Below are 27,886 nucleotides of genomic sequence, written 5' to 3'. Positions count from 1 at the left end.
CCAAAATCCCAACCCTGGAAAGTTCTGGAAAGTTCTACAGCTTTCAAGTGGTCAAAAACAAAGGCAAGGTAATTCTATCTCGGTGCTTTCCAAAGGAGAAGCAAAGAATAAAGCCATATTCCACTCTCTAGAACTGAACAACCTCATCCTTCCAGCTCTGACCCTGGTCCTGCCAGAGAGGAACTTACTTGAGGAAGAAGGAATGGCTAGCCTTTTCTTGCTTGCCCTAAAACATATTGATGGACCCTGACCAGACTGGCTTACCCTGCTCTTTTTAACTCACTCAGAAGATGAAGCTGCCTTTAGGGATGAAAAGATCTCTTCTAAGACCATGTCCCACAAGAAACTGCTTGCCCAAAGTATCCTGAATGTGAACACCTAACAGGCAAGTGTGACTGTAAAAAAATTTTTTTTAATCATTTACTGTACATGTTTTACAAATTAAAACATGTACACAAAAAGATTCTTCATTAAAACATCATTATTTAAAAAATGTACAGATACAATAAGGTTCACATTTGACATGTAAAAAATAAAGAGGAAGAAGAGAAATTCACTAGTTTCATTTCTTTAAGGAACTATCCTTATAAAGAGACAATGAGTTAAAACATAAGCATCTTCTAATTAAATACAAAAGCAATTTTACATTGAACCTGATCTACATCACAAGGAGCTCAAGTCAAATCTGTACTCTGATGTATTAATACACATCTGCTTCTCACACTAACTTCCATGTACAGCTAACTTAACTGAGCTATGAGGGAGTTAGGAAATCTCTCATCATATGACCATAAGATCCTGGAAACTTTATAGCAAGGCTATAACAAAGTGAATATTCTGCTCTCTCATGACCCACAATTCTATATTCATAGATGACTGATACAGTCATTGACACCCTGTCAATGATGGGTACAAAAATTTTATTTCAAAAAGACAGGAGTCTTCCTATTTCACAACCATCTTCAGTAAGTCACAGCCAGGAAGTGTCCTGAAGACACTGAGACCTGCAGGTAGGCTGGTGACACTAGGCAGCCATAGCCAAAGAGACTTATGGGTAGCTGAGGTTAACTAGTCTTGATTCTCTGATGGAAGTTTTATAAACATGTACCTGGAATTATAATTCAAAATGATGGCAGGCTTAGAACTCACAGGGATCCATGTTCCAAAAGAGTTCAGGAGTCTGATCACAATGAAGAGATGCAAAATAATTAAGAAATATCTATCTTGTGTCTATATATGTATGTTTGTACATAAAAAAAATACATAGTGACAGCCTAAGACTGGTTGCTATGATACCCAGGTACAGGATGTGGAAGAAGATATAGCTACATTGTATATATTGTACAAAGGGACTTCCTTTTCCTCATAGCTTGGCTTAGAGATGAACCAAAGATACTAGTGGGAGGAGAGAAGAATGATTTCAGCAAACAATGGACTCAGTTCTCCTTCATGTGGACACTTGCTTCTCTTGACCCCACCAGCACACACCAACAGGATCACACCTAAAGCAAGCAGTGTGTCACCTTGCATCCACATGTGCACAGAGATGGCCAGCACTTCACACTGTGGAGCCTGCCCCACCCATCCCTCTCACACCATCTGTCTTCTTGATCTTGTCAAAACTGGATCCAGCTGGAGCAGCGCTAGAGCCACTCTGTGGATATGGAGTCACACTTCCTATCTGTGCAGAATTAGGAGGAAAGACAGTCTCCACCTTGAGGTCACTGCCAGGTACTTCTATGTTAATCCACAGCATCTTCTGCGCAAAGCAAAATGAGTTCTCTTCATTCCAAATCTCAGTGGAGCACTGATTTCTAAACTAGATCAACCCAGATGATTTCATTCTGAAAGGAAAATGTGGATAAACAGCAAAAAAAAATCATTAATTTTAAAAACTAAAATTACATAACATTTAAATTTTTATCTGGGTTCACCAAGTTTGAACAGAAAGTCTTAGCTCAATAGCAATGCTTGTTCTGAACAGAGGAAGTTTATTCTAATCAATGTACATGCACACACATGGACACATACGTACACTGCACACCCTTCAAAGGGTAAATAACATTTATCTCTTGCCTATTTGCTTTGTTATGATAATAAATATCATGATAAATAACATTTAATGTGGGCTTTTAGAGACTGAGTCCACTCTAACATTTAATCCTGTTCTATAATCTAACCATAACAATACTTCAAAAGCCTTAGTGTCTTAAACTATGTGCTAAAGAAGTTCTGACAAAGGAAATGGTGTGAGGTGCCTGACTAAAATGGAGATGTGGTAGAAGGCCTAACAGACACTCACAAGGAAAGGCCCCTGCTTAATAACAGAGTTTTCAAACTTCATACTGTTGTTCTTCCACACTTTTCTCCACTATTCTGGCTACATGTCCCCAGAACACAGAGCAAAATAACATGGACTGTGTGGCTGAGGGCACAGGTGAATGATTCAACACAGTACAAGCCACCAGTTGCCAAACCAAAACAGCTATACCCAGTGTGTCCACTTGTTTGTTATCCCAGCTCTGACTTCTTTGCTTTCTCTACTTACCGTACAAGAGGAGAGATTCCGGACCAAGCCCCAAACTCTCACAGCCCGGAACCTTCTGATCATGGAAATCCTGTAGCACAATGCCCAGTACTAACTCCTCACTCATCATATACCTCATAAAACTGTGATCTTCCTCTGGAATCATAAATCGCAGGTGATAGGTTACTGTGGCATTCTCACCACTGAAAGCCAAACCAAATAGAAATGTTTCAAAAAGTTTTAAAAAAAAAGCAAACAAGAAAACAGAATTACACTAAAACTCAGGAAATCATTTCTAGCAATAAAATAACACCTGTTTCATCCCAAATCTTCCAGGAAACCACAGGCTCACATGCAACTTCTGCCTCCTTATTCCTTAGGAGTTCACTGACACCATCAAAGAGAGAGGTCCAGCCCAGCTACTTCCCAAGGAGGTGGAAGGTGGTTGTGTTGTTCATCCTGTTCCCAGACTCTCATCCTCTAAGGCAAGCCAGGAAGTTGTCTTTTCTCCTCACACATTCCCATGCTCCATACTCTCATTGCTGTCCCCAGATGTATGTGGAAGATGCACAGTTTAACTAGTTTGGGGTTTACTCTGGAAATGTTTATGGAAAGACTCAAAGCTACCTACCAAGAGCTTCCAAAGTCCCAGTGATGATCCTGTGCACCACTGGCAAATCAGACCTCCTACAACTATTTCCAAAATGAGAAACCATTTCCATTCTGGAGTCCAACCCACCCCAAGGTAGATGGACAAGATGTTTGGCTCTCATTGTTGGGGCTGAAGGAAATTCTAAACCCTTTCATCTTCTTAGAGCAAGTTTTCCCCACCTCCCATTTTCAGAGTAGAAGTAACCATAGCCCTGTCCTTAGTGATTAGTACCTTAAACGGCTCTATAAATGCTACCCCATCTGCATCTTGGTTTTTTGGTTATTTTTTTTCCACAATTATCCTATTGCTTTCGTCCAGTGGACTCAGACTAAGAAACCACTAATAAAATAATTAACAAGAAGTGACATCTGAGAGTACTCCCCAAGGGCATATTTCGTAATGATTCCAGTCCCAACATCAATCAAGCCACTGCCCTGCTCAAGACAGTCAATGAGCTCCATCTTGTGGCCAGAGGTCACATCAGCCAACAATCTTAAGTTTCATAACCAGCTGACAATTCCATTTGAAAAACCCCACTAAAGCCAACATCCTGTTGAAAAAATGAATAAGAGAGCTTGGGCTCACAGTTTCAAGAATGCTACCAAAATCATTCTGAAAAAAAAATATACTTTCCAACTCCAATCCAGTTACCACAGTTTTCAGGTATAACCATTATTCTCTGGATGCTGCTCTTTAATTATTACTAATCATAGGCAACATGTGGACAGACAATCAGCCTTCATTTTCACTGGGAAGCATTTAGGCTGACTCATGAAAAGGATTGAGCATATTAAAAATTAAGAGGAAATTTTCTAAAGAAAAATTGAACCAGACACAGAGACTCAAACCTATAATCCTAGCTACAGGAAAGGTAGAGATTGCAGAGGGGGAAGATCAAGGTTCAAGGCCAGCCCAAGAAGAAAAGTTTGTGATCTGGAGTCAAACATGGATTGAAGTTGTGGAGTGGGAGGGAAGAGAGGGGGAAAAACAAAGGAGGAGGTAACAATGCTTGATAGGAAATGTACTCATTATCTTGCTCACGTATCTGTAACCTCTCTGTACAGTATTTTCACAATAATAAAACATATTTAAAAAAAGAAAAGTTTGTGATTCCAACTATGCACAGTGGCATGCAGGTGTCATCTCCAGAGACAAGGGGGAACACATGTAGGAGGATCACAGTCCAGGCTAGGTGGTGCAAAAAGCAAGACCCTACTTTAAAAATAACTAATGCAAAGGGCTGAAGCCCGACTCAAGTGGTAGAGTTCCTGCTTAGCCAGCATAAGACCCTGAGTTCAATCCCTTAACACAGGCAAAAAAGTGTGTGTATTATATACACATGTATATAATATACAACATACGTATATAGTGTATATGTGTGTCTATATATAATGTACAAATATGTGCAGATACACATATATAAATATACACATATATGGACATCTGTGTGTACACATATGTATGTATGCAGAAAAATGGTTAATTTTGTAGAAGAGAATGCTAGTGGGGATGCAGGAGAAAGAAAGCAGAACATAGTTATCCTATGTGTCTTTATATTTTTAATAATATTCAAAAAGAATATACTCTTGAATTACTTGTTCTCCTTAAAGGCAAATGGAAGCACATGAATTGTCACTTCGATCACATCACTATCTGACATCTATTTCTACTTTTGCCTTTATTTTATTTGGGCACCTGCTGTTAAGCAGGAATTGTTCGTGTGGGACCTGCTTCTGTTCTCTCCACTGTACCTGAGTTGAATCTTACAATCTGGGTTTCTCTAATCTGGTTTTCTCCCCCCTTTTTTTTTTAAGTATGAACTCAATGTTTTATTAAACATAGATTTTTTTCTGCAGAGCATATTTGCTTTCTTTTTTATTATTATCGTAAAGTAGTTGTAGAGAGGGGTTGCTATTCAACAAAGTTTATGAAAACTGCATCTGGATCAATGGTACCCCTTTCAACATCCTCCCCATCCCTCCCAATCCAACCCTTCCCTAAATTTCCTTAATTTTATAGGATATGCATTGCATTTTTTTTGGAGGGGGGGTCCGGTTGTAGGGCCTGAACTCTGGGCCTGGGCACTGTCCCTCACCTCTTCAGCTCAAGGTTAGCGCTCTGCCACCACGCCACTTCCGGCTTTTTTCTTTTTGCTTATGTGGTGCTGAAGAATAGAACCCAGGGCCTCAGGCATGCAAGACAAGCACTCAACCACTGAGCCACCTTCCCAGCCCATATGCATTGAATTTTATGACTGCATTCTCCACACACTCTCTCTGTATTACCTTCCTCTTTCCCTCTCCCCTCAATCCCACTCTCCCTCTTTCGAGTACCTGCCTTCTGGTGTTTATTTTGTTGGACTGTGAGTTAGCCTTTCTAGATAATTACAGTTTTGAGTTCTCCCCTGAATCTACTATAATTTGGGTAATACACTTATGTACACTTGGATTCCACCCTGAAGCAATTATTTGTATTTTTATAAATTAATTCTAGGTTCCACATATGAGAGAAAATATGTATCCTTCATCTCTCTGGGTTTGATTCATTTCACTTAACATGGGTTGTTTTTTTTTTTTCAAAATCCTTCCATTTCTTTGCAAATGATGCAATATCATTCCTTCTAATGGATCAGTATAATTCCACTGTGTATATATACCACATTTTCTTGATTCATTTGTCCATTGAGGGACATCTGGGCTGATTCCATACTTTGGCTATGGTGAAAAGTACTACAGTCATCTTTTCTTTTTGGTAAAAGAAGAAAGTTGAGCAAGGTGATTCCCAAAGGACATCCCAGGATTGATGCTGCGTGATTCTATGGTTGGTCCCTTCCTGCTTTGAGGCTCAGGGGAGTACTCACACATAAATAGTGTGGGGCAGACAGATTGGTGGGTATGGGTGGTGTTCTTTCCAGAAAAGAGCAAAATGTAATGCTCTACACTCTTACCTGAAGTCTGCTATTTCAGCCAAGATGAAATATCGACTCAGAGATGGTGATTTACTGTACACCTCTGTGAGCTAAACAGGAAGAAAATAACCATGTTACTTATGACCATCATACATATCACCTGGCAAAGTAAAACTACTCTAGAACAAGAAAGATCTCTCTCTTGCTAGGAGTTTACCTTTCTAAGGCTCTGGATGGTATAAGTGAGCCTACAACAAACCAAAGCTCCAGTTCTACTGATTATAAAGAACCTCATTAATAAGGTCCAAGTGACCTTATCTTATGAATTTATCTTATGAGTTGTACAGACACTTCATGGCCTTGGTTCTGAGCATGGGCAGTGATCGGCAGCTAGAACCCACACAGGCCTCATAGGGAAAGGAGGGGAAAAAAGCATGAAAGAGGCTGTGAGAATGGGACATAAGGACAGGCCGCTGAGCACGAAGGCAATCATGGCCATGCAGTCTTTCTGCCTTCTATTAGAGCTTCATTGAAAACAGAAGCAGCCATGTTGGGCCACAGATGCTACTCTGTCCTTGCCAAAGGGATAGAGCAGGGGCTGCAAAGATATAGACTTTGTTTTATGCGTGAAATATTGCACTTATCATACAAATAGTAGAATATGTTAGGAGCATGCCTTTATATTTTACTATACAGGCAGATGACTTTGTAATTTATGGTATAGTTATTTCCCAAAAAGCTTATTGTAAGCTGAAAAATCTCAAAAACTGAAAATACATTTAATACACATAACTTACCCAACACTATAGCTTAATCCAGCTTACATCACGCATGCTCAGAGCATTCATATTAGCCCAAAGTAGGGAAGAGTCACCTAACACAGCCTATGTTATAGTAAAGTGTTGAATATGTCATATCATCTATTGAATACTTTCTGGAAGAAAAAACAGAATGGCTGCATGCATGTGCTATCACACCACCATAAAGACTGAAAATTCACAAACTGAGAGTGGAGGACTGCCTTTGTTAACTTTTTTTTTGGGGGGGGGGGTCCAGTCGGGGGCCTGAACTCTGGGCCTGGGCGCTATCCCTCAGCTCTTCAGCTCAAGGCTAGAGCTCTACCACTTGAGCCACAGGGCTACTTCCAGCTTTTTCTTTTTGCTTATGTGGTGCTGAGGAATCGAACCCAGGGCCTCATTCATGCAAGGCAAGCGCTCTACTACTGAGCCACCTTCCCTGCCACATCCTTTGTTAATTTTTTACTTTATTTTAGGAAACAAATTAAGTGGCTCCAACACATTATTTGATTTTTTCTCTCTCTGTCCATCAACTAGTAGTAACTCACACTTTCTTAGCATCTATTTGTAAATTACTGCTTCTTTATGTAGACATGACAATATATTATTTTCCTTTTTGTGTATAGTAAGGTAAAAGGACTTTCTTCTAAGACTTTGTTATTGTTGTTGAGACAAGGTCCAACTGTGTTGCCAAGGCAGGTCTCAAACTCAAGTTATCCTCCTACCTCAGTCTCTTTAGCAGCTGGGACTAAAAGCATAGGCCACTGTGCCCAGCATGAGATTTTCTTCTCCTTCTTTGCTCAGATTCATTTATAAGATGCATCTCAATGGAGGGAAGTCAGTCAAACTCCTGCACAGATTCCATGAAACAATGATTGCAGCTCATTACACCCCTTTTGATGGCTCTCTGCCTGGCTTCCAAGTTTTCCCGAGTACAAACTTTGCTGAAGCAATCATCTTTGAATTCCCCTCTGCTCCTTTCATTGTCAGTGTAAGAGTTTCCTGGGAGCACACATCAAGAAAAAGGATTGCTGGCTCCAAGCAGCTCAGCCAAGCCATGCCAATGCTCTTCATTGTCCTTTCCTCCCAGCAATGGAGACATGTTCTAAACTAGCCACATCCAATTGCACTATGAAGGTGCAGTGCCATCACTTTATCCAATAGCAAGCATTGAGACATACCAACAGCAGCAGTGTCCTATCAGAAGCTTGCTTTGTCTCTTTCCCAGACCCAAAGGGAATCTGCCATGCACTACCACTCATTTAGCAACTCAACAGCTGACAACTCAGTCTCTCAAAGGTAAAGAAGATGGACTAATAGAAACTCCAGAACTGGGAAAGCTCAGAATGAACGATGAGGAGGATGAAAGATGTGATAAAAAGATAAAAGCTGAGAAGGAAAGACACTGTAAGGAGATAACTGCACTTTTGCTTAGCAGTGCAAAACCCCTACATGAAGAAAGTAAGCAGGAGGTTTCCTCTTGCTTGTTACTGAGCAACTTGTTCTGGGAAGTAGTGGAAGGAAAGAAGGGAACAAGAAGGAGAAGGAGGAAGTTAAACTTGGACTGACCACCATGGGATACAGACTCTTGAGATAAGAGGAGAGAGGAGAAGGAGGAAGAAGTGAAGGAAGAAGAGGAGAAGGAGGAAGAGAAAGAACAAGGTGAAGACGAAGAAGAAGAGGGAAGAGGGAGAGGAAGAAAGAGGAGGAAGAAGAATGTAGAAGAAAAAAGGAGGAGATGAAGGAGAAGGAGGAGAAGAAAGAAGAAAAGGAAGAGAAGGAGAACGAGGAGGAGAAGAAAGAAGAAAATAAGGAGGAGGAGGAGGAAAAGGAGGAAGAGGAAGTCATTAATGAAATTCTAGGTCAGGTATGAACTACCCTGCCAACAGCCCTCATGCTCTGGCTTCAGCACATCAAGGCTCATTCTCCTTCATTTCCCACCCCACAAATGATGTTGCTATCCATCTACCCAACCTCCCACCTGGAGCCTTGGAATATAGTCTCCCTTACCCCGACTCAACCCATCACTGAGTCCCATTGAGTGAGCGTGCCTCTTACATCTCACTTAAATCCTCTGCTTTCCTCTCAACCTTGCCTTAACTCAAGCCTCCCTCGTCTTCATCTGATGGCTATAATACATTCTACCCGGTCTCTTCCTCAACTCTTTCCTACCATTACATAGAAAGGCTAAAACTAGAATCTAGCTATATCAGTCAGCTAATAAACATCTTTTAACTACCAAAGAGAAGGAAAATGTGCATGACTTGACCCCTATTTTCCTCTTCATCTTCACCAGCAAAAGTCCCACCAACAGCATGCTCAGGTACAGCACACAGCTTCACAGAACTCTGTGTGCCCCACATTCTTTGACCTCGAGCATTCCAGCCTCACATTATAGAACTCATCCCAAATACCACCTCCTGCAAAAGGCCCCGCATGCATTCATCTCCACCTCACACAATTAGACACCCCTCCTCTGAGAATGTAAACACAGCAGGCACATCAATAATAGCTTACACTTGTAATCCTAGCAACTCAGTTCGAAGCCTGACCAGGCAGAATGATCCATGAGACTCTTATCTCCAATTAACCAGCAAAAAGCTGGAAGTAGAAGTGTGGTGGTTCAAGTGGTGTAATACCAAGCTTTGAGCAAAAAACCCAAGTGAGAATTGGGCCTTGAGTTCAATCCCTAGTACTGGCATCATCATCATCATCATCATCATCATCATCATCATCCATACTACATTTCCTCACAATGGTTGAATCACTGAGGATACAAACCCTATGCTCTGGCATTTGGTGTGCTGCCTAGCATGTCATAGATTCTCAATGAACACTACAGATTGGAACAGCATGAAAAAACAAAGCACTGTCAGGAGGCAGACAGCTCAATGCCAAGGTTCTTTCCTTCTTACTCTATTTCTACTAAAGTCTAGGGAAAGAAATGAAGCTACTCTGCAAGTACATGCAATTAGTCTAGCAGAACTCAAAGTGTACTGCTAAGAACTCTGTAAATGGCTTGTAAGGCATACTTACCCTTTCAGTGAGCAGGTGAGGCAATCCCTCTTCAGCAACACACTCCTCCGGAATCTTTAGCATCATGAAGAAGGTTTTGTTTGATGATAATTCAAGTGTTTCATGTTCATCTTCATCTACATAAGTTACTAAAGAGTGGGAGTGAGAATAAAAATAAAAGTAAGCACAGAGGAGAATTCATTTCTTTATCCCTCTGGCTTTGCTACTTAAGCCTAATGATGAGTACTCATCATTAACCCAGCAAGCAAGTATACACACAAATGTGTTTTTCACTTCATAAAATGTAACAAAGATAAGAACTGCCTCCTCCATTATGATAATAAAAAAAGCTTGCTGGTTTTGTTCAAAGGGATCTCAGATACTATTGTATACAGGTTGAAGAAAAATCCAGAAGGAAAGACAGGAAAGAATAAAATATTCCTTGTTAAACTGAACCTGTGCCTTAGCTATGTACACAGGTGTCACAGCAAGTGCTGGGAGACATCAAGGGTTGGTGTCTTAGGAAAGTGATAGCCAGCACTGTCACAGAACCACCTTCCAGTTCTGTGTAATGGAAGCGCATGGGAAGAAAGTGGCTTCAATTAGAAAAGGGACATGACAGCATATGCCATGATGACTCCCTAGGAGACAGGGCATGGACATGAAGTCATCGGCTCTACCCTAGGCCCTAGTGGAGTGGAATGTTGACTCACTGTTTGCAGAAAGGAAGCCAAACTGTACTCAGAGCCTGAGGGCCTGCAGAGATTACGTTCGTGGGACCATGGCTTCTGGGTTGCATGTGTTGGAATGACTATTCAGCTAACTGATTTTAAAGCAGTGAGTGTTGGAAAGAAACCACACTCAGCAGAAGCTGGCACTGGTGTGCTCATTCCCCTCCCTGGGCTTCACGCCAGCCTCATACGCTAGGGGGCTGCCTCTCTACTCTGAGAAAGGCGTAGGTGGGAGCAAGGGACCCACGGCCTTTCCCCTCAAGTTCCAAGATTCAAAACTAGCAAAATCAGCCTCTTTCCACGGACTATGAAAAACTATCATGGAATAAGTTGAATGTTTGTAATGGCAAAAAAAAAAAAGAACTATATTTATTCCCTGAGAAACTCTAGAAATAAAAGGTACTAGGAACAAGGGATATGCAGAGAAGAGTTAACTCAGAAAGCCTGAGAATGCCGGCCTTCCCTGAGGAGGGTGGGCCATTTCCTACTTCCTTTCCTGGAGTATGAAATTCGGCACATTAGGCAGAGGCTGCCTCTGTGACCCCCCCCCCACACACACACACACTGCAATGACAACCTGGATACTAGGTATTACCACAACATTATCTCCTATGTGTTGTTGCAGCTTATTGTTGTAAAAAAAAATTGAGTCCTGTTCAACGCCACTGGGAAAGAACTCTATAAAGCTGGCACCTAGTTTCCTTTGGAAGTTGCTGTAATGAAACCGTTGAGTTAATGTATCTTTTTACTGGGAAAAATCTGAATCATCAGCTTAACTTCTGCTAAGTCTTGTGAGCTCTAACACCTCACTGAATCTAGGACTTTCAGGAACCTCAAGCATGGAGATTTATCCTTACATCCTTTCTTGTTGTATGTGATTACATGACTTTGTTTGCTAGTAAGACTTGGACTTTTGTAGAAGAAAAAAACTGTAAACTATAAAAAGCCTAACAACAAAATAAGCTCTGATAACCCTTTGTTATGTTTTGAATCTTAGTCATCCACCAAATGTTCACATATTAAGTCTTCTGCTCTGGCGGATGATGCTTTTGGCAGGTGGTGGAACCTTCAGGAAGCTGGGCCTCTTGAAAGCCAGCCTCCATGTCTGCTAACAGCTTCATCAGATTTCTCAGTCTCTAGAACTGTGAGAAATAAATTTCTTCTTTCTAAGCTACCGGATTTATGGTACTTTGTTATAACAGCCCAAGGAGAGTAAGATGAGATACAAAGGAATAATAGTTTCATACAGTTAATGATTGAGATGATCATAGTTATTTTTAGGTAGAGATTCTAACAAGGAGTATCACTAAAAGAGGAAAATTATGCAATTATACATCCAGGAATTCCCTCCTAGAGGGTAGAGATGCTGCCTTGGTAGTCAATAAGCTTTCCAAGGGGAAAAATGAAGAATGTAATAGAATTGAATCCATGCCTCATGCACCCACCATGAGGAGATAAAAAAGGAAAAATAACAACAAAAAAGATCTGAAGTCCAGGAGTTAAGTACAATGGAGCAAACAGAGAGGAAGAAAGAAAATGGGGGAAAGGTTGGAATTCACAATCAGCAATTGCTAGTACTCTAATGGATTTGATAAGCACAAAATAGAAGCCAAGCATCCATGTTCCATCCTACAATCCTAGATACTCAGGTGACTTAGATCTGAGGATTGTGATTCAAAGCCAGCCTGTGCAGGTAAGTCTGTGAAATTCTCATCTCCAGTTCACCACCAACATGTCAAAAATGGAGCTGCAACTTAAGTGGTAGAGTGCCAACCTTAAGCACAAAAGCTCAGAGACAGTGGCCAGGCCTGAGTTCAAGTGGGCTAGCACAAAACTAAAAACAACAACAAAAAGAACAATGTAAGAGTAATGGATGCAAGAGGTTTAGGAGCAAGCAGGAGACATGATCCAAATATTGATTTCTTTCTAGACGTTTTCTAGTGAAAGGAGTGAGAGAAAACATCTAAAGGAAGAGCAAAATAAAAAGTCCTGCAGAAAGCTTCTTTGAAGGTGAGATGATGCCAACCTCTTAAGACCTGAGAATCACCTACAGATGTTCAGAGATGGAGAGACACCTGAATGTTGCACTGGAAGCTGGAAGAGATTCTGTTGAGGAAAGAGGGAAGGACTTCAGTCTTAGAGAAAGGGAAACCCTTCAGATATGTAAGAGAAAAATGCCCTAGTGAAATGGTGAAGATCCTCCCACGTGGTAGGTCTACAGAATCACCTGAAGAACTCAATAGGATAAAGCTTGTTAAAGCAAGTCTGCTGGGATTTCCCCATGAGTCACCCTGCACCAGGAAGCATGGCCAAGTGAAAACTGTCAGTGTAAAGACTGATCTGAAGGGATGTAGTTCTTCTTCTCAACTGAAAGGGAAAAGAAATCCATTCAACACATTACCTAGAAAGTCACTACTTATACCTCAGTACCATGTCATCTATTTTCATGAGAACACTGTAATTTATTGAATGAGTCAAGCATGTATATATATAATATTATATTTTGAAGTATCTACTGGTTTGTCACAACACTTTCTTTAGCAAGGTGTTTACCTAGAGTATCCCTACACCCAGGCACAGAGAACCCTTAAAGAAGCTGAAATGGGTCTCCAAAATATCCAAAACACACACACACACACACACACACACACACACACACACACACACACACACACACACACACTTCAGTGTCAAGCCAGGCATGGTGGCTGTAATTCCACCTGACTTTTTCAGTGATTTGTCAAAATGATCTCAATATAACCTCAAAACCATAGAGGTAAGCTATAGGATTGTTACGACTTAGATATGGAAAAGCTACACATAGGCTCATGTTGTTGAAGGCTTGGTCCCCAGCAGATGACACTATTTGGGAGGTTCTGGAAACTTCAGAAGATGGAACCAAACAGAGGAAATAGGTCATAGGATGTAGGATCTTTGGGGGTATCTTGTCCTAGGCCTCTTCCTGATTCTTCCATCTCTCATGAAGTAAACAGCTCCCTGCCCCCACAAACTCCCACCATCACGATGTTGTGTCCAAGCACACCAGGCCAAGAGAATATGGACTGGACCTTCAGAAACTGCCAATCAAAATAAATCATTCTTCCTTTAAGTTGTGTGTGTCAGGAATTTTGCCACAGCAATACAAAATTAATTTTTTAAAAGACTATTTCAAAAATCTGATGTTAAATTATTTTTAAAATGCAAGAAAGTGATGAAAATACAACAAAATGTTTCATGTTAGATGAGTTACAGGTAACTGCACATGCATTGTTTTTAAATCCACATTTTTCATTGTACTATCTCTCTCCATGAAGGCCCAAACAACTGAAAGCTGAGATGCCAAGTAAAAGTATTTTCCTGATTTAAGAAAAAAATCACCCCCAGGGGCTGGGAAAGTGGTTCAGTGGTAGAGTGCTTGCCTTGCATGCCTGAGGCCCTGGGTTCAATTCCTCAGCACCACATAAGCAAAATGAAAAAAGCCGGAAGTGGCGCTATGGCTCAAGTGGTAGAGCGCTAGCCTTGAGCTGAAGAGCTGAGGGGCAGCACGCAGGCCCAGAGTTCAGGCCCCACAACTGGACCCAAAAAAAAAAAAAAAAAAAATCACCCTCTCTTACATAAATTCACAATCAAATTAAAAGTGCAATTGCACTGTAAGTATTAAAATTTTGTTCCCTTCCAGGTGCAGATGACTCAGGCCTATAATCCTAGCTACTCAGGAGGCTGAGATCTGAGGATAATGATTCAGAGCCAGCCCAGGCAGGAAAGGCTGTGAGATTCTTATTTCCAGTTAACCACCAGGAGAGTAGAAGTGGCACTGTGGCTCAAAGTGGTAGAGTGCTAGCCTTGAGAAAAAAAGAACCCAGGGATGGGGCTGGGAATGTGGCTTAGTGATAGTGTGCTTGCCTAGCATGCATAAAGCCCTGGGTTCCATTCCTCAGTACCACATACACAGAAAAAGCCAAAAGTGGCTCTGTGGCTCAAGTGGTAGAGTGCTAGCCTTGAGCAAAAGAAGCTCAGTGACAGTGCCCAGGCCCTGAGTTCAAGTCCCAGGACTGGGGGAGGAAGGGAGAAAGGAACCCAGGGACAGCACCCAGGCCCTGGGTTCAATCCCCATGATCCCTCCCCCCCCCAAAAAAAAATTCATTCCCTGAATACTACTGTGAGACTTTTCATGGCTCAGGAAAAACAATCAAGAGCAATGGAGTTCACCTCTACAAACTGTTCTTTGTGAGCTGAAAAAGTCAGATGATTTTTTGAGAATGGAAGACAGATCTAGGCTCTTGGGATTTCGCTCCTGAATATTAAACTCCCTAGATCTGTTTTGTGAGGTAAATCAGCTAGCTTTGAGGATTCATCCACTAGTTGAGATAGGACAAGAGTGCATGGTGAGTCAGCCTCAGTTTCAACAACCCCATGTAGGAGGTGATGTAAAGAGGGAGTGGCCATGATCATAACAATCCATGCCTTCAGTGTGACAGAAGGAAAAGCGTGTTTTATTAGCTCTGCCCAGCAGATCCTCCAACCCACTTAGAAACTAAATAAGCATGGCTCCTGCCTGAGAAACACATGGGCTGTCCTACAAGTATTTAAGAAGTACCAAATCTTGGGGCTGGGAAGGTGGCTCAGTGGTAGAGCGCTTGCCTTGCATGCATGAGGCCCTGGGTTCGATTCCTCAGCACCACATAAGCAAAAAGAAAAAAGCCGGAAGTGGCGCTGTGGCTCAAGTGGTAGAGCACTAGCCTTGAGCTGAAGAGCTGAGGGACAGTGCCCAGGCCCAGAGTTCAGGCCCCACTACCGGACCCAAAAAAAAAAAAAAAAGAAGTACCAAATCTTGAGACAGGAAATTAAGGAATAATAGGAGATTGAAAGATCATTGTGGTCACTCAGATCTGTCCCTAGAGAGACCCTGGAGCTCTGAGTCCTTGCTGTCACTTAGTGACTATATGCTACTGAGAGACTCAGTGCATTCCGATCCCCTCCCCACGGAAAGCAAGTTTCCTTCTTCACTCTTCAGAGATAGAAACAATTGCCCACTGGAGGGTGCTGTGTTTATTAAGCATCATATTTTTTAAAGTTATTAGACTAAATTAATTATTTAAATGGTTTTAATGTGATATGCATATAATGTGCTTCAATCAAATGCAACCTATCTTACTCCTATATATTACTCTTCTTAATGCTTGTCTTCCTCCTTCTCCCTCCTTTTAACAGTTTTCAGTGAGTTTTATTATTAATATATTTTAATCACCTCCACCCACCATCACTCTCTCTTTTTTCCATTCTTTCCTCCCACTGGTCTCTCTCCTGGAAAGTCCCCCTTTAAAATGACATCATGTAATTATTATTTTAGATATAGATTCTACATTTGAAGATAATGTACCACAAACTCCTTCAAAAAGCTAATAATCATTTTTAAAATTGGAAGCACCCTAAAGCAAGGCTACATCCTGCAGCCATTAAAAAATATTATATTCAGCCAGGTGCTGGTGGTTGCACACCTGTAATCCTTATTACTCAGGAGGCTGAGATCTGAGGATCTCTGTTTAAAGCCAGCCTAGCCATGAAAGTCTATGAAACTTATCTCCAATAAACTATTCAGAGAAAGCCAGAAGTGGCACTGTGGCTCCTGGTGGTAGAATGCTACCCTTCAGCAAAGGAGGCTCAGGCCCAGAGTTCAAGCCTCAGGACCAGAGCTCAAGCCTCAAGACCAACTCCTTCCCCTCACCCCCTCCCCAAAAAAAAGGTATTCAAAAAGAATTGTGAATTGTTCCATGTAGCAATAAATAATGACTCGATATGAAATTAAAGTCCTAAAGGTAGGTCATAGTCCATTTCTTAAAAAACTGATCATAAAGTATTTTAAATAATTTAAAGTTAATTAGTTAAAAAGTACTTTGGAACTAGGCACCAGTGGCTCATGCCTGTAATCCTAGCCACTCAGGAGGCTGAGATCTGTGGACTGAAGTTCAAAGCCAGTCAGGGCAAAAAAGTCCATGAAACTCTTATCTCCAATTAACCATACACACACACACACAACAACAACAACAACAACAAAACAAACAAACAAAAAACCCTAAAAGTAGAGCTGTATCAAGCCCCAGGACTGGCCAAAAAAACAAAACAAAACAAAACAAAAAACACTTTGGACTTTTTAATGTAAGAAAAAGAATAGAGGGGGAAATGTTGATAAAACTATTAACTATATGAGTAGGTCTAATCAGTAATTGAATATGTGTTGTCTTTAAATTCAAAATGAATAGTAAAATGAAAGAATATGTGAAGTATATCCCTAGCGAGATTTATTTTTGTTTCATACACATATACAATACAAATACAATTATTTCTAAAAATAAGTTAAAATAATGGCAGCTTATAGACACTCTACAGAATGTTTAAACTCAATATATTACTCATTATTTTATCATATACATTACATGAATGTCATAATCTTTTTCCTACTTACACTAGGATTTCAACCTAGGCAGGTGCTCTATTACTTGATCCAGGCCTCTAGACTGTTTTGCTCTGGTTATTATTGGGAAAGGATCTCATTTTCTGTCCAGGATTGCCTGGACAATAATAGTACAAACCAGGGATGACTGGTGCATAGCACCATGTGCATATTTTTCTGGTAAGATGAAATCTCACCAACTGAACTGCCTGAACTGGCCTGAACCTGGATCCTCCAGATCTCAGTCTTCGGCATGGCTGAGATGGTAGGCATGGACCCCTTCACCCACATGAGACAGGCTCTCATAGACCTTTTCTCCAAGGCTAGCCTAGAACTGTGATCCACCCAATCTCTACTTTTCAAGTAGCTAGGATTACAGGCATGAGACACTGACACTGGGAGAGTTATTTTGACTGAAAAAAAAAAAAAACCAGAAGAAGAAAAGTTCACATAAACAGGTACTAAAATGTAATCATTCAAGCCAGAAATAGTAGGGAACTCAGGAGGCTAAGGAAAGATGGCTGTGAGTTCAAGAAAGGCCAGACCTTACCAGGGTGCCAGTGGCTCATGCCTGTAATCCTAGCTACTCAGGAGGCTGAGATCTGAAGATCACCATTCAAAGCCAGACTGGGTAGGAAAGTCCGTGAGACTCTTATCTCCAATAAATCACTAGAAAACTGGAAGTGACTCAAGCAGTAGCCCGCTCGCAACAACCACCAAAACCAAAAAAAAATTTCAAAATCCAATGATCAGACTACCGTCTCCATACTTCTAGTTATAAGACAAATAATAAACAATATATAAAAACAAAACATATATATATACACACATACACACACACACCACACACACACACACACACACACACACACACACACACACACACACACACACACACACATGTCCTATCCACACAACATAATCAAAGCCAGGTTTCAACTCATGGTATAAAGAGAGAAATAGCAATGAGTGCATTCTTCATTTTAGTGTAAGTTACAAGCATGAAACAAGTTCTTTAAATATGGCAACTTAGACAAAATGAAATTCTCTTACCTCCAGTGAGAAATAGGCCCAGAATGATCACTATAATGAAGCCTACAAAAATGGAGACGATAGCCATCCACAGTTTGCACCGTCCAACCAGGTTCCTGTTGCAGGCACTCCAGGGGCTCTTCTTGGTAGCCTAGGAAGCAAAGAAAGAGAGTGAGGCCGGCATGTTGTTACAACAAACATTCTCAAATAAACAATGAACTGTTGTCAACCAGTTACCCTACTGTGATCACAACTATTCTTCTACTTCTATGGAACCAAAGGATTTTACCTTCCACGTGTGAAACCTTGCAATATTTGTATTTTGTGTGTGCATGAAGAATAAATTTAAAGACATGTCAATCCCAGGAAACAGAGTCTTTAGTGTTGTTTTATAATGGCACTGCCAAAAGACTAGCCTGAATGTGGATGTCAGAGACAAGTAATGAAAACTAAGCTTGGAGAATGGAGGGTTGGCACATATTCCAGAAGATTTATCTGTATAAGTCAATTTTCTCTCACTGTCACAAAATACCCAAGAAAATTAGCTGAAAGGAGGAAAGGTTTAGTTTGGTTTATGGTTGAAGAGCTTTGACTCCATGGCCTCCATTCTCATGGATCTGTCTGTGGTAAGACAGTACATCATGGCCACTGCAGTGTGTGACAGAAAAGGCTGCCTTTCTCATGGTGGCCAAGGAAACAATGCAGAGGGAAAACAAAGCCAAGGGTTGTATGTCCTTCAGGGTAAACCCCTAGCAACCTACTCCCTACAGGTAGGCTCTACCTATGACTAATAATGCCAGGAAATTATGAAACCATCCATGAATCAACCCATTGGCAAGATCTGAGCCATCATAATCCAATCGCTGTACAAAAGCTCCAGTCTGAATACTACTGCAATGAGGATGAAACCCTCAATATGAGACTTTGGGGGGCATTGAGAGCCAAGCCACACCAGTACAACTGTGGCCACAGAACGTTGGGCTTCATTTCATATGTGCTGGTGACCCACTGAGGGTTTCTCTTAATCAATAGAAAAATGATATGTATTTAAAAGCTAAAAGACTGCTGTAGCCAAAATTCTATGTAAAGCAAGGACTAGAAAGAAAAACAAAGAGACAGACTCAGGGAATAGTAGAAAATAGTGATGTAGTAGAGGGTCATAAAAACAAAAACAAAAACAAACAAAAAACTACTCACAGTTGTAAGGTCCACCCTGGGAAGGCAGAGCAGACTCACCCCTCTTCTTGGTTAAGTCTCTACCCAGTACCTGTGTCACCTAGATAACTGACACACTTGGAGGCAGTCACCCCCCCCCCCCCACCTCCCTGAGGTCACATCCACATCCAGTGTGGCCATACCTTCTTCCACCCCTGGCCTTGATAAGTCTGGCTTGGCTGTGGTTTGACCCTTTTTTATTCCCGCTGCAGGGTCGTCCAACTGGACCAGAGGCAGCCTGCAAATAAACCTTTCCCTGCTGCTCTCTTTCCCCGGCTGCCAATTTAATTTACCTAACAACAGTGGCTATGGTTCATGGAGTACCCTGTCACTGAACCCCCACAGCCCTTTGAGGTCTGCACCAGCTCATTTCAAACAGGCAGCGAAGACAGTCGGGATTCATCCCTGTGGTGTTATTACTGCAAACTTTTCATACATTCCCTTTTGCGCACAGCCTCCCAGCATCACTGGATAGATGGCCCAGGTCATGGCATTCCAGGTCATGAGTGTGCCTGGCTGCGTTGAAAAGGCCAGGCAACTCTGTGACTCTTGAATGGCTCTAGGACTTCCCTACTTCCCACTAAGCCATTAGGTGATGCCTACAGACAACCATGGCCAACACCCGGATTCTGATTCAAGTACCTCTTAAAGGTAGACTTCGGGCAAGCTATGAACACCTGCAAACTCTAGTGGTCTTGTCTTTAAAATATAGATGTTTCTTAGTGGGATAATATCCCACAAAACCCACCACAAATTGAGAACATTGTAGATGAAAATTCATTTGATGTAGCTACCCTGATGGCCATCATAGCTTGGCAACACAGCATGATGTGGAATATCAGTCGTTCATGGGAGATGTGCCTGGCTGTGGCTGCCCACCATCGCAATACACTACCCATGCTCTCCCGGCACTAGCGGAGGAAAAGATCAGAAGTCTAAACTCAAAGTGCCATTTCTACTGAATAGTGATGTCATTTTTCCCTCATGACTCCTGTTGCAAATTTACAAATGAAACCATGGAAACTTATGGCCCACTCTATATAAATACTGAAATAGGCTCACATGTCCATTGTAAAAGCTACAGATAATATATACAAAGCATCTGCTAAGCAAATACCCAGGGGGTTGGAAAGACAATTGCTTTTCCAGCATTCTTAGGAGAGCTCATGTATCCCACAAAGTAACAAGTACTCCAGAAGGTTCACTGTTGAACTGACACTTCCTTTCTTTTCTCTCATCTTTACTTCGGTGGAGACCATCATTAGAAACACTAGGACTAACTACATTTCACACTGTCTCAGAGGGTTTTTCAGTGTTGGCACACATCAGAATCCCTTGGGGGGCGGGGGGGAATTTTACCAACAGGCACCTGCATCCAAGGAACTAGAACAAGGGGCAGTGAGAGCAATCCCTGGATTGTCCTTTTAAACCTCCCAAGTGAAGCAACTACCAGGGTGGAGACCCCTGATCTCAAGCCTCCTCACACTTTATGGCCCAATGCAGGCTTCCTCCATTCCCACCCACCCCATTGCTGTCGCCACTAACATTCCTGTCTGGTTTAATGTTCAAATACAAACAGAGACCAGCCTTATCTTCCAGGGTAAATTGAAACCACTTGGAGGAAGGAGTGTTCTTGAACTTCCCTGTTCTGTCTCACCCAGCCAGACTCTCTACAGGGAACAGGCCCTTGAAAAATGTATTGCTTCAAGGCAAAACTTTGAAAATGTCTAGAGAGGAGATGGAGTTCCTAAGGGTTGGGCTCTCAGGGCTAGCAGGTCACAGTGTACAGAGGGACAGAAGAAAACTGTCTCAAGTGATTTTCTGGGGCCTAGGAACAGAGCCACCACTCACCCACACTCAAGACTGTAGAACTATGCCAAAGCAAAGAGCTTAAAAAGACCTGTGGAAAGCTGGGTGCTGGTAGCGATTAAGCCTGTAATCCTAGCTATTCAGGAGACTGAGATCTGAGGATTATAATTCAAAGCCAGTCTGGGCAGGAAAGTCTGAGTAACTCTTAGCTCCAATTAACCATCATAAAACTTGAAGTGGTGTTGTGGCTCATAGTGATTGAGTGGTACCCTTGAACAAAAAGCAAAGGGACAGTGCTCAAGCCCCGAGTTCAAGAGAGATCTATGGAAAAAGAAGTCACAGTGCAAAGAATCAAACTTCAGGAGACAGAGGACCATCACCCTCTTACTCAGCTCCTGAGACCAAATGTCTTCATGTCATTTCCAGTCTTTACATAAGAAGCAGCCAGACATAAGGACTAACACAAAGCATAAACACAAGAATCAAGAATGAATGTCATTGTTACAGGTACCTTCATGGGGCTATCTCAGATATCAAATATTAGGACTCTGATGGTGAGTAGATCACTAAGTACTTCATGGTATCTTGAAGCAACTCAGGTCAGGATTCTACAATCCTCTGAAAGAAATTCCCTTCCTTTCCAGCCCACACTCATCTTCCTATAGCCTGGCAATTTCATGTCCTGTTCCTAGCTCTAAGAGAAAGACCACTGCCCTTGTCCTTCCCCCATAATTAATTTTCACAGATTTTAAGTCATTATAAAACAGCCCACATGCCATTCCCAACAAAACAACAGAGCATAACACTTCTTGGTTGTTTACATATATGAATCAACTGAAAAGACATTATTTGTTAGAAGAATCCCAGGAGATTCCTTGTACTCTGAGAGGGAAACAAAGTCCTGAAGCTATACAGTAGATGCAAGCTACCTGTGCTGTCTGAGTAACCCTTCAGAATTACATCACACAAACTTGCTGCCGCCTTCACTGGCTTCTTCCTCCTTTGCCCAAATTCTAGGTCATAAGAGGACACAGACAGGTTCTTCTACTCGGTTTCTTTCGGAGCTAATACTCAACCGTACCTTACCTCCTAGAACTGCATTAGATAGAGCTGGGATTTTCAGGGCTTTCTTCTGCACACTTCTCTATCAGATGATCACATCTCTTTTCAGGAAAAGGCCTAAATACCAACACATGATCCTGCCACAGTGGCAGTCATCTCTATTGCTAGTATCTGAAAAGTTTACTATTGTGGCTCAATTAGAAGCAGGTTTATACAGATGAGGAAAATATTTCTTAGATCATAGGGCAATCTATATGTGTTGGCCTTCCTTGTGGCATTTAATCCATTTGACCCAAACACCAAAGAACCAGTTGATTCTTATACTGGACAACTAGTAGTGAGATTAGCAAGTAGGGGTTTTAGCTAGCTCATTCAATAAGTCTTGCTTGCTTCCAGACTATCAATGTACTGGTTTGTTATTTTAATGATGCTCCCATCATTTAAAGTGTCCTTGGGAATTCTTGGTGAAGGTTCACATAATGGGCCATAAAAGAAACCAGTTTCTTGGGGCTGGAGGCATGGCTCAGTTGGTAGAGCATAGCTAATGAATGAAAGTCTCAGGTACTGAATTCTAGTCTTGGACCTTAAAAAAGAAAGAAAGAAAGAAAGAGAGAGATAAAAGAGAAAGAGAGAGGAAGGAAGGTAGTAAGGAAGGAAGGAAGGAAAGAAAGAAAGAAAAGGGAGGAAGGAAGGAAGGAAGGAGGTAAAAAGAAGGAAGGATTGTTGAATCAAGAATGTACTTTGAAGGCATAACAAATAAAGAAAAAAAAGGTACTGGTTTTTCAAAAAAAAAAGGAAGGAACGAAAGGAGAGAGAGAGAGTAAGAGAGAGAGAAGAAAACCAGTCTCCCTTTCTGCAGTCTCCCTTTCTGGTTTTTGAGCTAATAATATTGATGTATGTTTGATATAGGAATTGGGCAGGGAATTTGAAAACCTGATGAAAGAGAACCAGTTTGGCAGTTGATAAGGAATTATATATGGGCTGCTGATACTAACAGAATGGCTTATAACATGTAGCAAGGTCTTACTGAGCCTTAGGCTCTGGAGACCCACAGAAAATAGTAGCCCCCAGTCTGACAATCTAACACCAATTCTCACACCAACCCTGACTTGTGGGAGGAATTAATGACAGACAGCCCAGTCTCTGAGAGTTAATGACACATAACCCAGTTTTCCAGACCAGTCATCCCCATCTTTGAAGACCCCAATAAAAGCTTGAGATCTTGGGACTTTCAGTCCAGGGTTCATTCTTTCATCTGCCCACCCTCCTGGAGGAAGACACACTTCTGTTTTGCATTCATAAACTTGCCCCACCCAACCTTCATCTCAGCACAACAGAAACAATGCCTGGGCTCAGCTGCCCAGTGCTTCTCCTAGTAATGTCCTAATAAAGGTGTTGCTTCTTCTACTTGACTGTCTTGGTAAATTCTTTCATCAAACCACAATGCTAATGTCCACAACAATGCTTATAGTGACAGCAGGCCCAATGAAGTTTAGTGCCTTTCCCTCCTAAGCCCTAAAGACAGATCAAAACAGGAAGAAAATTTCTTTCAAATGACTTCATGTACTCCCTTAGTCCAGCACTTCCAAGTAGGAAGATACCCACCATGGGGGTGACTTCTTCCCAGCAACTTTAGGACTGTCCCTTCCCCAGCATCTAGCCACTGTCTGGCATGCAATTGCTCCATCAGCCAACTGTGCCAGTCAACTCTTCATATCTCACTTAAACTATATAACTATAAGACTTATCTCGGGCTTAATGGTAGAGTGCTTGCCTCGCATGCACGAAGCTCTGATGTTTGATTCCTCAGTACCAGATAAACAGAAAAGGCCAGATGTGCTCAAGTGGTAAAGTGTTAGCCTTGAGTAAAACAAGCTCAGAGACAGTGCCCAGACCCTAAGTTCAAGTCCCAGGACTAGCAAAAAAAAAAAAAAAAAAAAAGACTTATCTCAAAAAATTAGTAATACAGGGCTGGGAAGGTGGCTCAGTGGTAGAGCGCTTGCCTTGCATGCATGAGGCCCTGGGTTCGATTCCTCAGCACCACATAAGCAAAAAGAAAAAAGTCAGAAGTGGTGCTGTGGCTCAAGTGGTAGAGTACTAGCCTTGAGCTGAAGAGCTGAGAGACAGCGCCCAGGCCCAGAGTTCAGGCCCCACGACCGGAACCCCTGAAAAAAATTAGTAATACAGTTTACAATTTGTAATTTAGGCAACTATACTGATATATTCATAGTCAGATAAATAAGTAGATAATAGGTAATACACAGAATCAATGGAAAGAACATAGGCCTAAGTCCTCCGAAACCTGAGTTCAAACATCAGAGACAGCACTGGGAGAACCTGAGCATCCGGGGAGTTTTTCTGAGTCTCACTTTCTTCCCTCACTTCCTCTCCTTCATCTGTCAAATAAGAAAACTAACAGTTCAGACGCTATGATAATTAAGTGTGTTTACTTATCCACATGTATTTCATGCACAGTAGGTACAAAACACGCTAAACGAAAACACATGGGCTTAAGCTACATCTCAAAACTGGAAATCATATTCTTACAAAGTTTAAAAATCATCACACTAAATTCTTAAGTTTCCAGCTGGAAATATCTCAAAGCTTCTAGACTCAAAAGAAAATGTTTTTCAAGTATCTGAATCTTGGGTTTATGCTAGCCAACATTGAATGGACTTATGTTAATTATCAAGTTGCAATATACTTTAACTTATTCTCTAGAACCAGAGAATGACTAGAACATTGGGTGAAGGGGGGTTGTTTTGTTGTTTTATTTTTATTCCTTTTCCTTTTAGAAGTTCCCCTGTTCACGTATTTCTAGAATGTTTTCAAAGTTCTCATATAGCCCTTACCTTTGCTCCAATCTGCCAGTCTCCATAGCTTTCCTATTTCGTGACCTACAAATCTCAATTACAAGGAAGTCTATACTATCTGTACACATCTGACTAACAAGAAAGTAATTAGTGCATGAAAGAATAATCTCTGAAGCAAGTGCTAAACAATTATAAAATCCCGATACCCAAGAAGAATTTGGTGTGTTCTACTCCTCACCTGTTTCCTATGTGCATCCAGGATCTCACAAAAACCTGCAATGGGCATGTTACACTGCCACCTTATGAACAATCTTTCCATCAGCAAAGCTATCACCAGAACAACATTTTCTGCATTCAGTCTCAAGTCACAGAACCTTTGGGTTATGGTGGGTCTAATTAACCGTGAGGCAAGAATTCCCCATTGCCGTGACTAGATTACACCCTGAAGGCTCTATCCAGAAAGTTCACAGCTGAGGCTACTTGCACTGCTGACCAGCCATGTTTTCCAACTTCATTCTTCTGTGGTCATTGTGTTCATTCAAATACAAGGTGCTAACTTACCTTCCAGATACCTAAGAGAGCTGACTTTACTGTGCAGTATTTCAAGGTATTGGTGTATGGCAAAAGCAATGCTTTCAACTTTTGAATTTCCTGCTTATCCCTAAGTTATTCTAAGTTGGGTAGCCAATGCAATGAAGGAGGTGTAAGAGAAATAGAAGGCTAAATCTATGTATTATGTTGAAAGCACTTAAACATCAAGCTAATCTCAGGGGTTAATAAAAAGGTGGATGGTTCACCATTCAAACCTTCTAATTGTTTTACAAGTGTTTGATGTGAGTGAATAATATTCTGTCTCTGCCAAAGCTGAATCAGAAACAGGTCAACCTGAAAATTGCCAGAAACTTCCTTTTCCAGATACAAAGGAGACAGAAGCAAACAAGGCTAATCTAGTCCTTTAGGATCAGAACTTACAAATAATTTCCCATCAACCAAGCAGACAAGTTTATGTCCTCCCCATGGGCAGAGGCCAGCCTTAATCCTTCTGGTTTTTTCCACTTAGGCCCCTGTTCACTCCTATCAGTCTTCCTGCAGAGCTTCAGGTCCAAGTTAGGAGAGTTTGGGGGATGGTGAGTCTGGATAGGAGTTAGGGATGGGGGTGGGAGAAGGGTTAGGGCGGGGAGGAATGACAGCCAGTAAATGTAATACATGTAAATAAATACAATAAATGTGAGTCGGAGGAAGAGAGAGAAAACGGAGAGGAGGAGGAGGAAAAGGAAGAGAGGAACGGAAGGAAGGAAGCGAGAGAAGAGAATGAGAGTGTAAAAGTCTAACACTCTCTTCTAGAGAAAGAAAAAAGAAAACACCTAAATGTTATATAGCTTATAAAAGTCAGCTCAGTCCTGAAAGTTCCCACGCCTCCCGGGTGGGTGTGGGGGACTTGGTGAGGGGAGCGGGCCCAGGGCTGGGAGAGCGCAGGGTGGGCTCGGGTCGGAGGGCATTCTTGGCAAAGTTGGAATTTCTTGGGAACATGCCTGCGCATCTCGCTCCGGGCTGGAAATCCGAACCCTGGCAGAGTGGAGCTTGGGCCCTACGATCGCACCCACAGCACGCGCCGGGGGAGTCAGGTGGGAGGAGAGGGGCGGGGGGTGCGTCTCACCTGGTCTAGGCAGGGGTCCTGGGCAGAAGCAGGCAGGAGCTGGAGGGCTCCATTGAGTGGCGTCTGCTCCCCAGGCTGCTCCTCTAGCACCGTGAGTTCGGTCTCTTCTGTAGGCGCCGGGGACGTGGGCTCTTCCATGGAGCGGATCAAGACTGAGAGGTTGGGGTGGGACCTATACACCTGAAAGGGCAGAGTCCAAGGTGCCTCCCAGGCGGGCAGCTCCAACCCCCGGAGGGGCGGGGCGAGGGGCGGGGCGAGGGGCGGGGCGAGGGGCGGGGCGGGGCGGTGATTGGGAGGCCCTCCCCGAGCTGCTGCGGGTAGAGGAAGGCTGGGAGAGCCCTGTGCTGGGCTCTGGAGAGAGAAGGGTGGTTTTTCTGGTTTGGTCGGTGCGCTACCTGCAATGCCTTTTTCTATTGCTGCCGAAGCAAACCAGCTCAGTTTATGAGCCTGGCTGGGTGCAGGGCGGTGGCAAGGAAGGGATGGATGGGCGGGCAGAAGAAACTTTACCTTCTACCCCTAAGAGTGTCTCTGCTGCGACGTATCCCAGTCCTAGCTGTCATTCATTCAATCAACAAGCAACGGTGACGCGTCTATTGCATGCCAGACATGGTGCTAATTTCTAGCCTAGGAAGATGAATGATCCGCCGACACATGCTTCCTCTCCCAAGTCCAGAGTCAGCTAGAGATGGCCTTGAGTGGTACTGGGGCCCACGGACTCTAGAGCCGGGCTTCTTGGGTTATGCTCCGTGCGTGAGGGGTCCTAGCCGTGGGACTTCTCTCTACGAGTCCTCACGTGTCTTCACAAGGTCGATTCCAGGACTAAGCGAATGCGTGTTCCAAAAACTAACTCAGAACAGTGATCTGCACCTAGCAAGAACTTGTAAATGTGAATGATTGTTATTTCTGTGTAAGGGGAGGAGTCATAGAAACCCTCCACCTGAGGAAAAGGCACACGCCTGTGCACACAGGCATGCTAGCTCCACACTGTCAGTGGTGCAGAACTTTGGCTTAGTGAGTTCTTGAATGATGTTTGCAAAGCAAGAACTCAGGTCCCAACCTGTTCAGAACCATCATGAGCCCTACTTCTCACCCTTTCCCCAAGACACACACACACACACACACACACACACACACACACACACACACAAACGTGAAGCCCAATTTTGGAAAGTCAGGAAATGCATAGTTGTCACTTTGAGGCAGGCTAGCCTACAGAA

General features: G+C 42.3%; 1 protein-coding gene across 1 annotated transcript; it reads right to left on the bottom strand.

The window, feature by feature from the left end:
• Positions 1-457: 457 nt before the first annotated feature.
• Positions 458-26,828, bottom strand: CUNH3orf52 (chromosome unknown C3orf52 homolog). Its single transcript, XM_042676903.1, has 6 exons — positions 26,670-26,828; positions 18,135-18,264; positions 9,921-10,048; positions 6,127-6,197; positions 2,549-2,730; positions 458-1,844 (listed from the first exon to the last, which is right to left on the bottom strand). Exons 1-6 carry the CDS (start codon positions 26,805-26,807, stop codon positions 1,840-1,842), a joined length of 654 nt encoding a protein of 217 aa, XP_042532837.1. The 5' UTR covers positions 26,808-26,828; the 3' UTR covers positions 458-1,839.
• Positions 26,829-27,886: the final 1,058 nt, after the last annotated feature.

Source organism: Dipodomys spectabilis, unplaced genomic scaffold (assembly GCF_019054845.1).
Source record: "Dipodomys spectabilis isolate Male_0828 unplaced genomic scaffold, ASM1905484v1 ptg000032l, whole genome shotgun sequence".
NCBI classification, from domain to species: domain Eukaryota; kingdom Metazoa; phylum Chordata; class Mammalia; order Rodentia; family Heteromyidae; genus Dipodomys; species Dipodomys spectabilis.
Note: the sequence above shows the minus strand (reverse complement) of the source record. Positions and strands in the feature narration are given on the sequence as shown.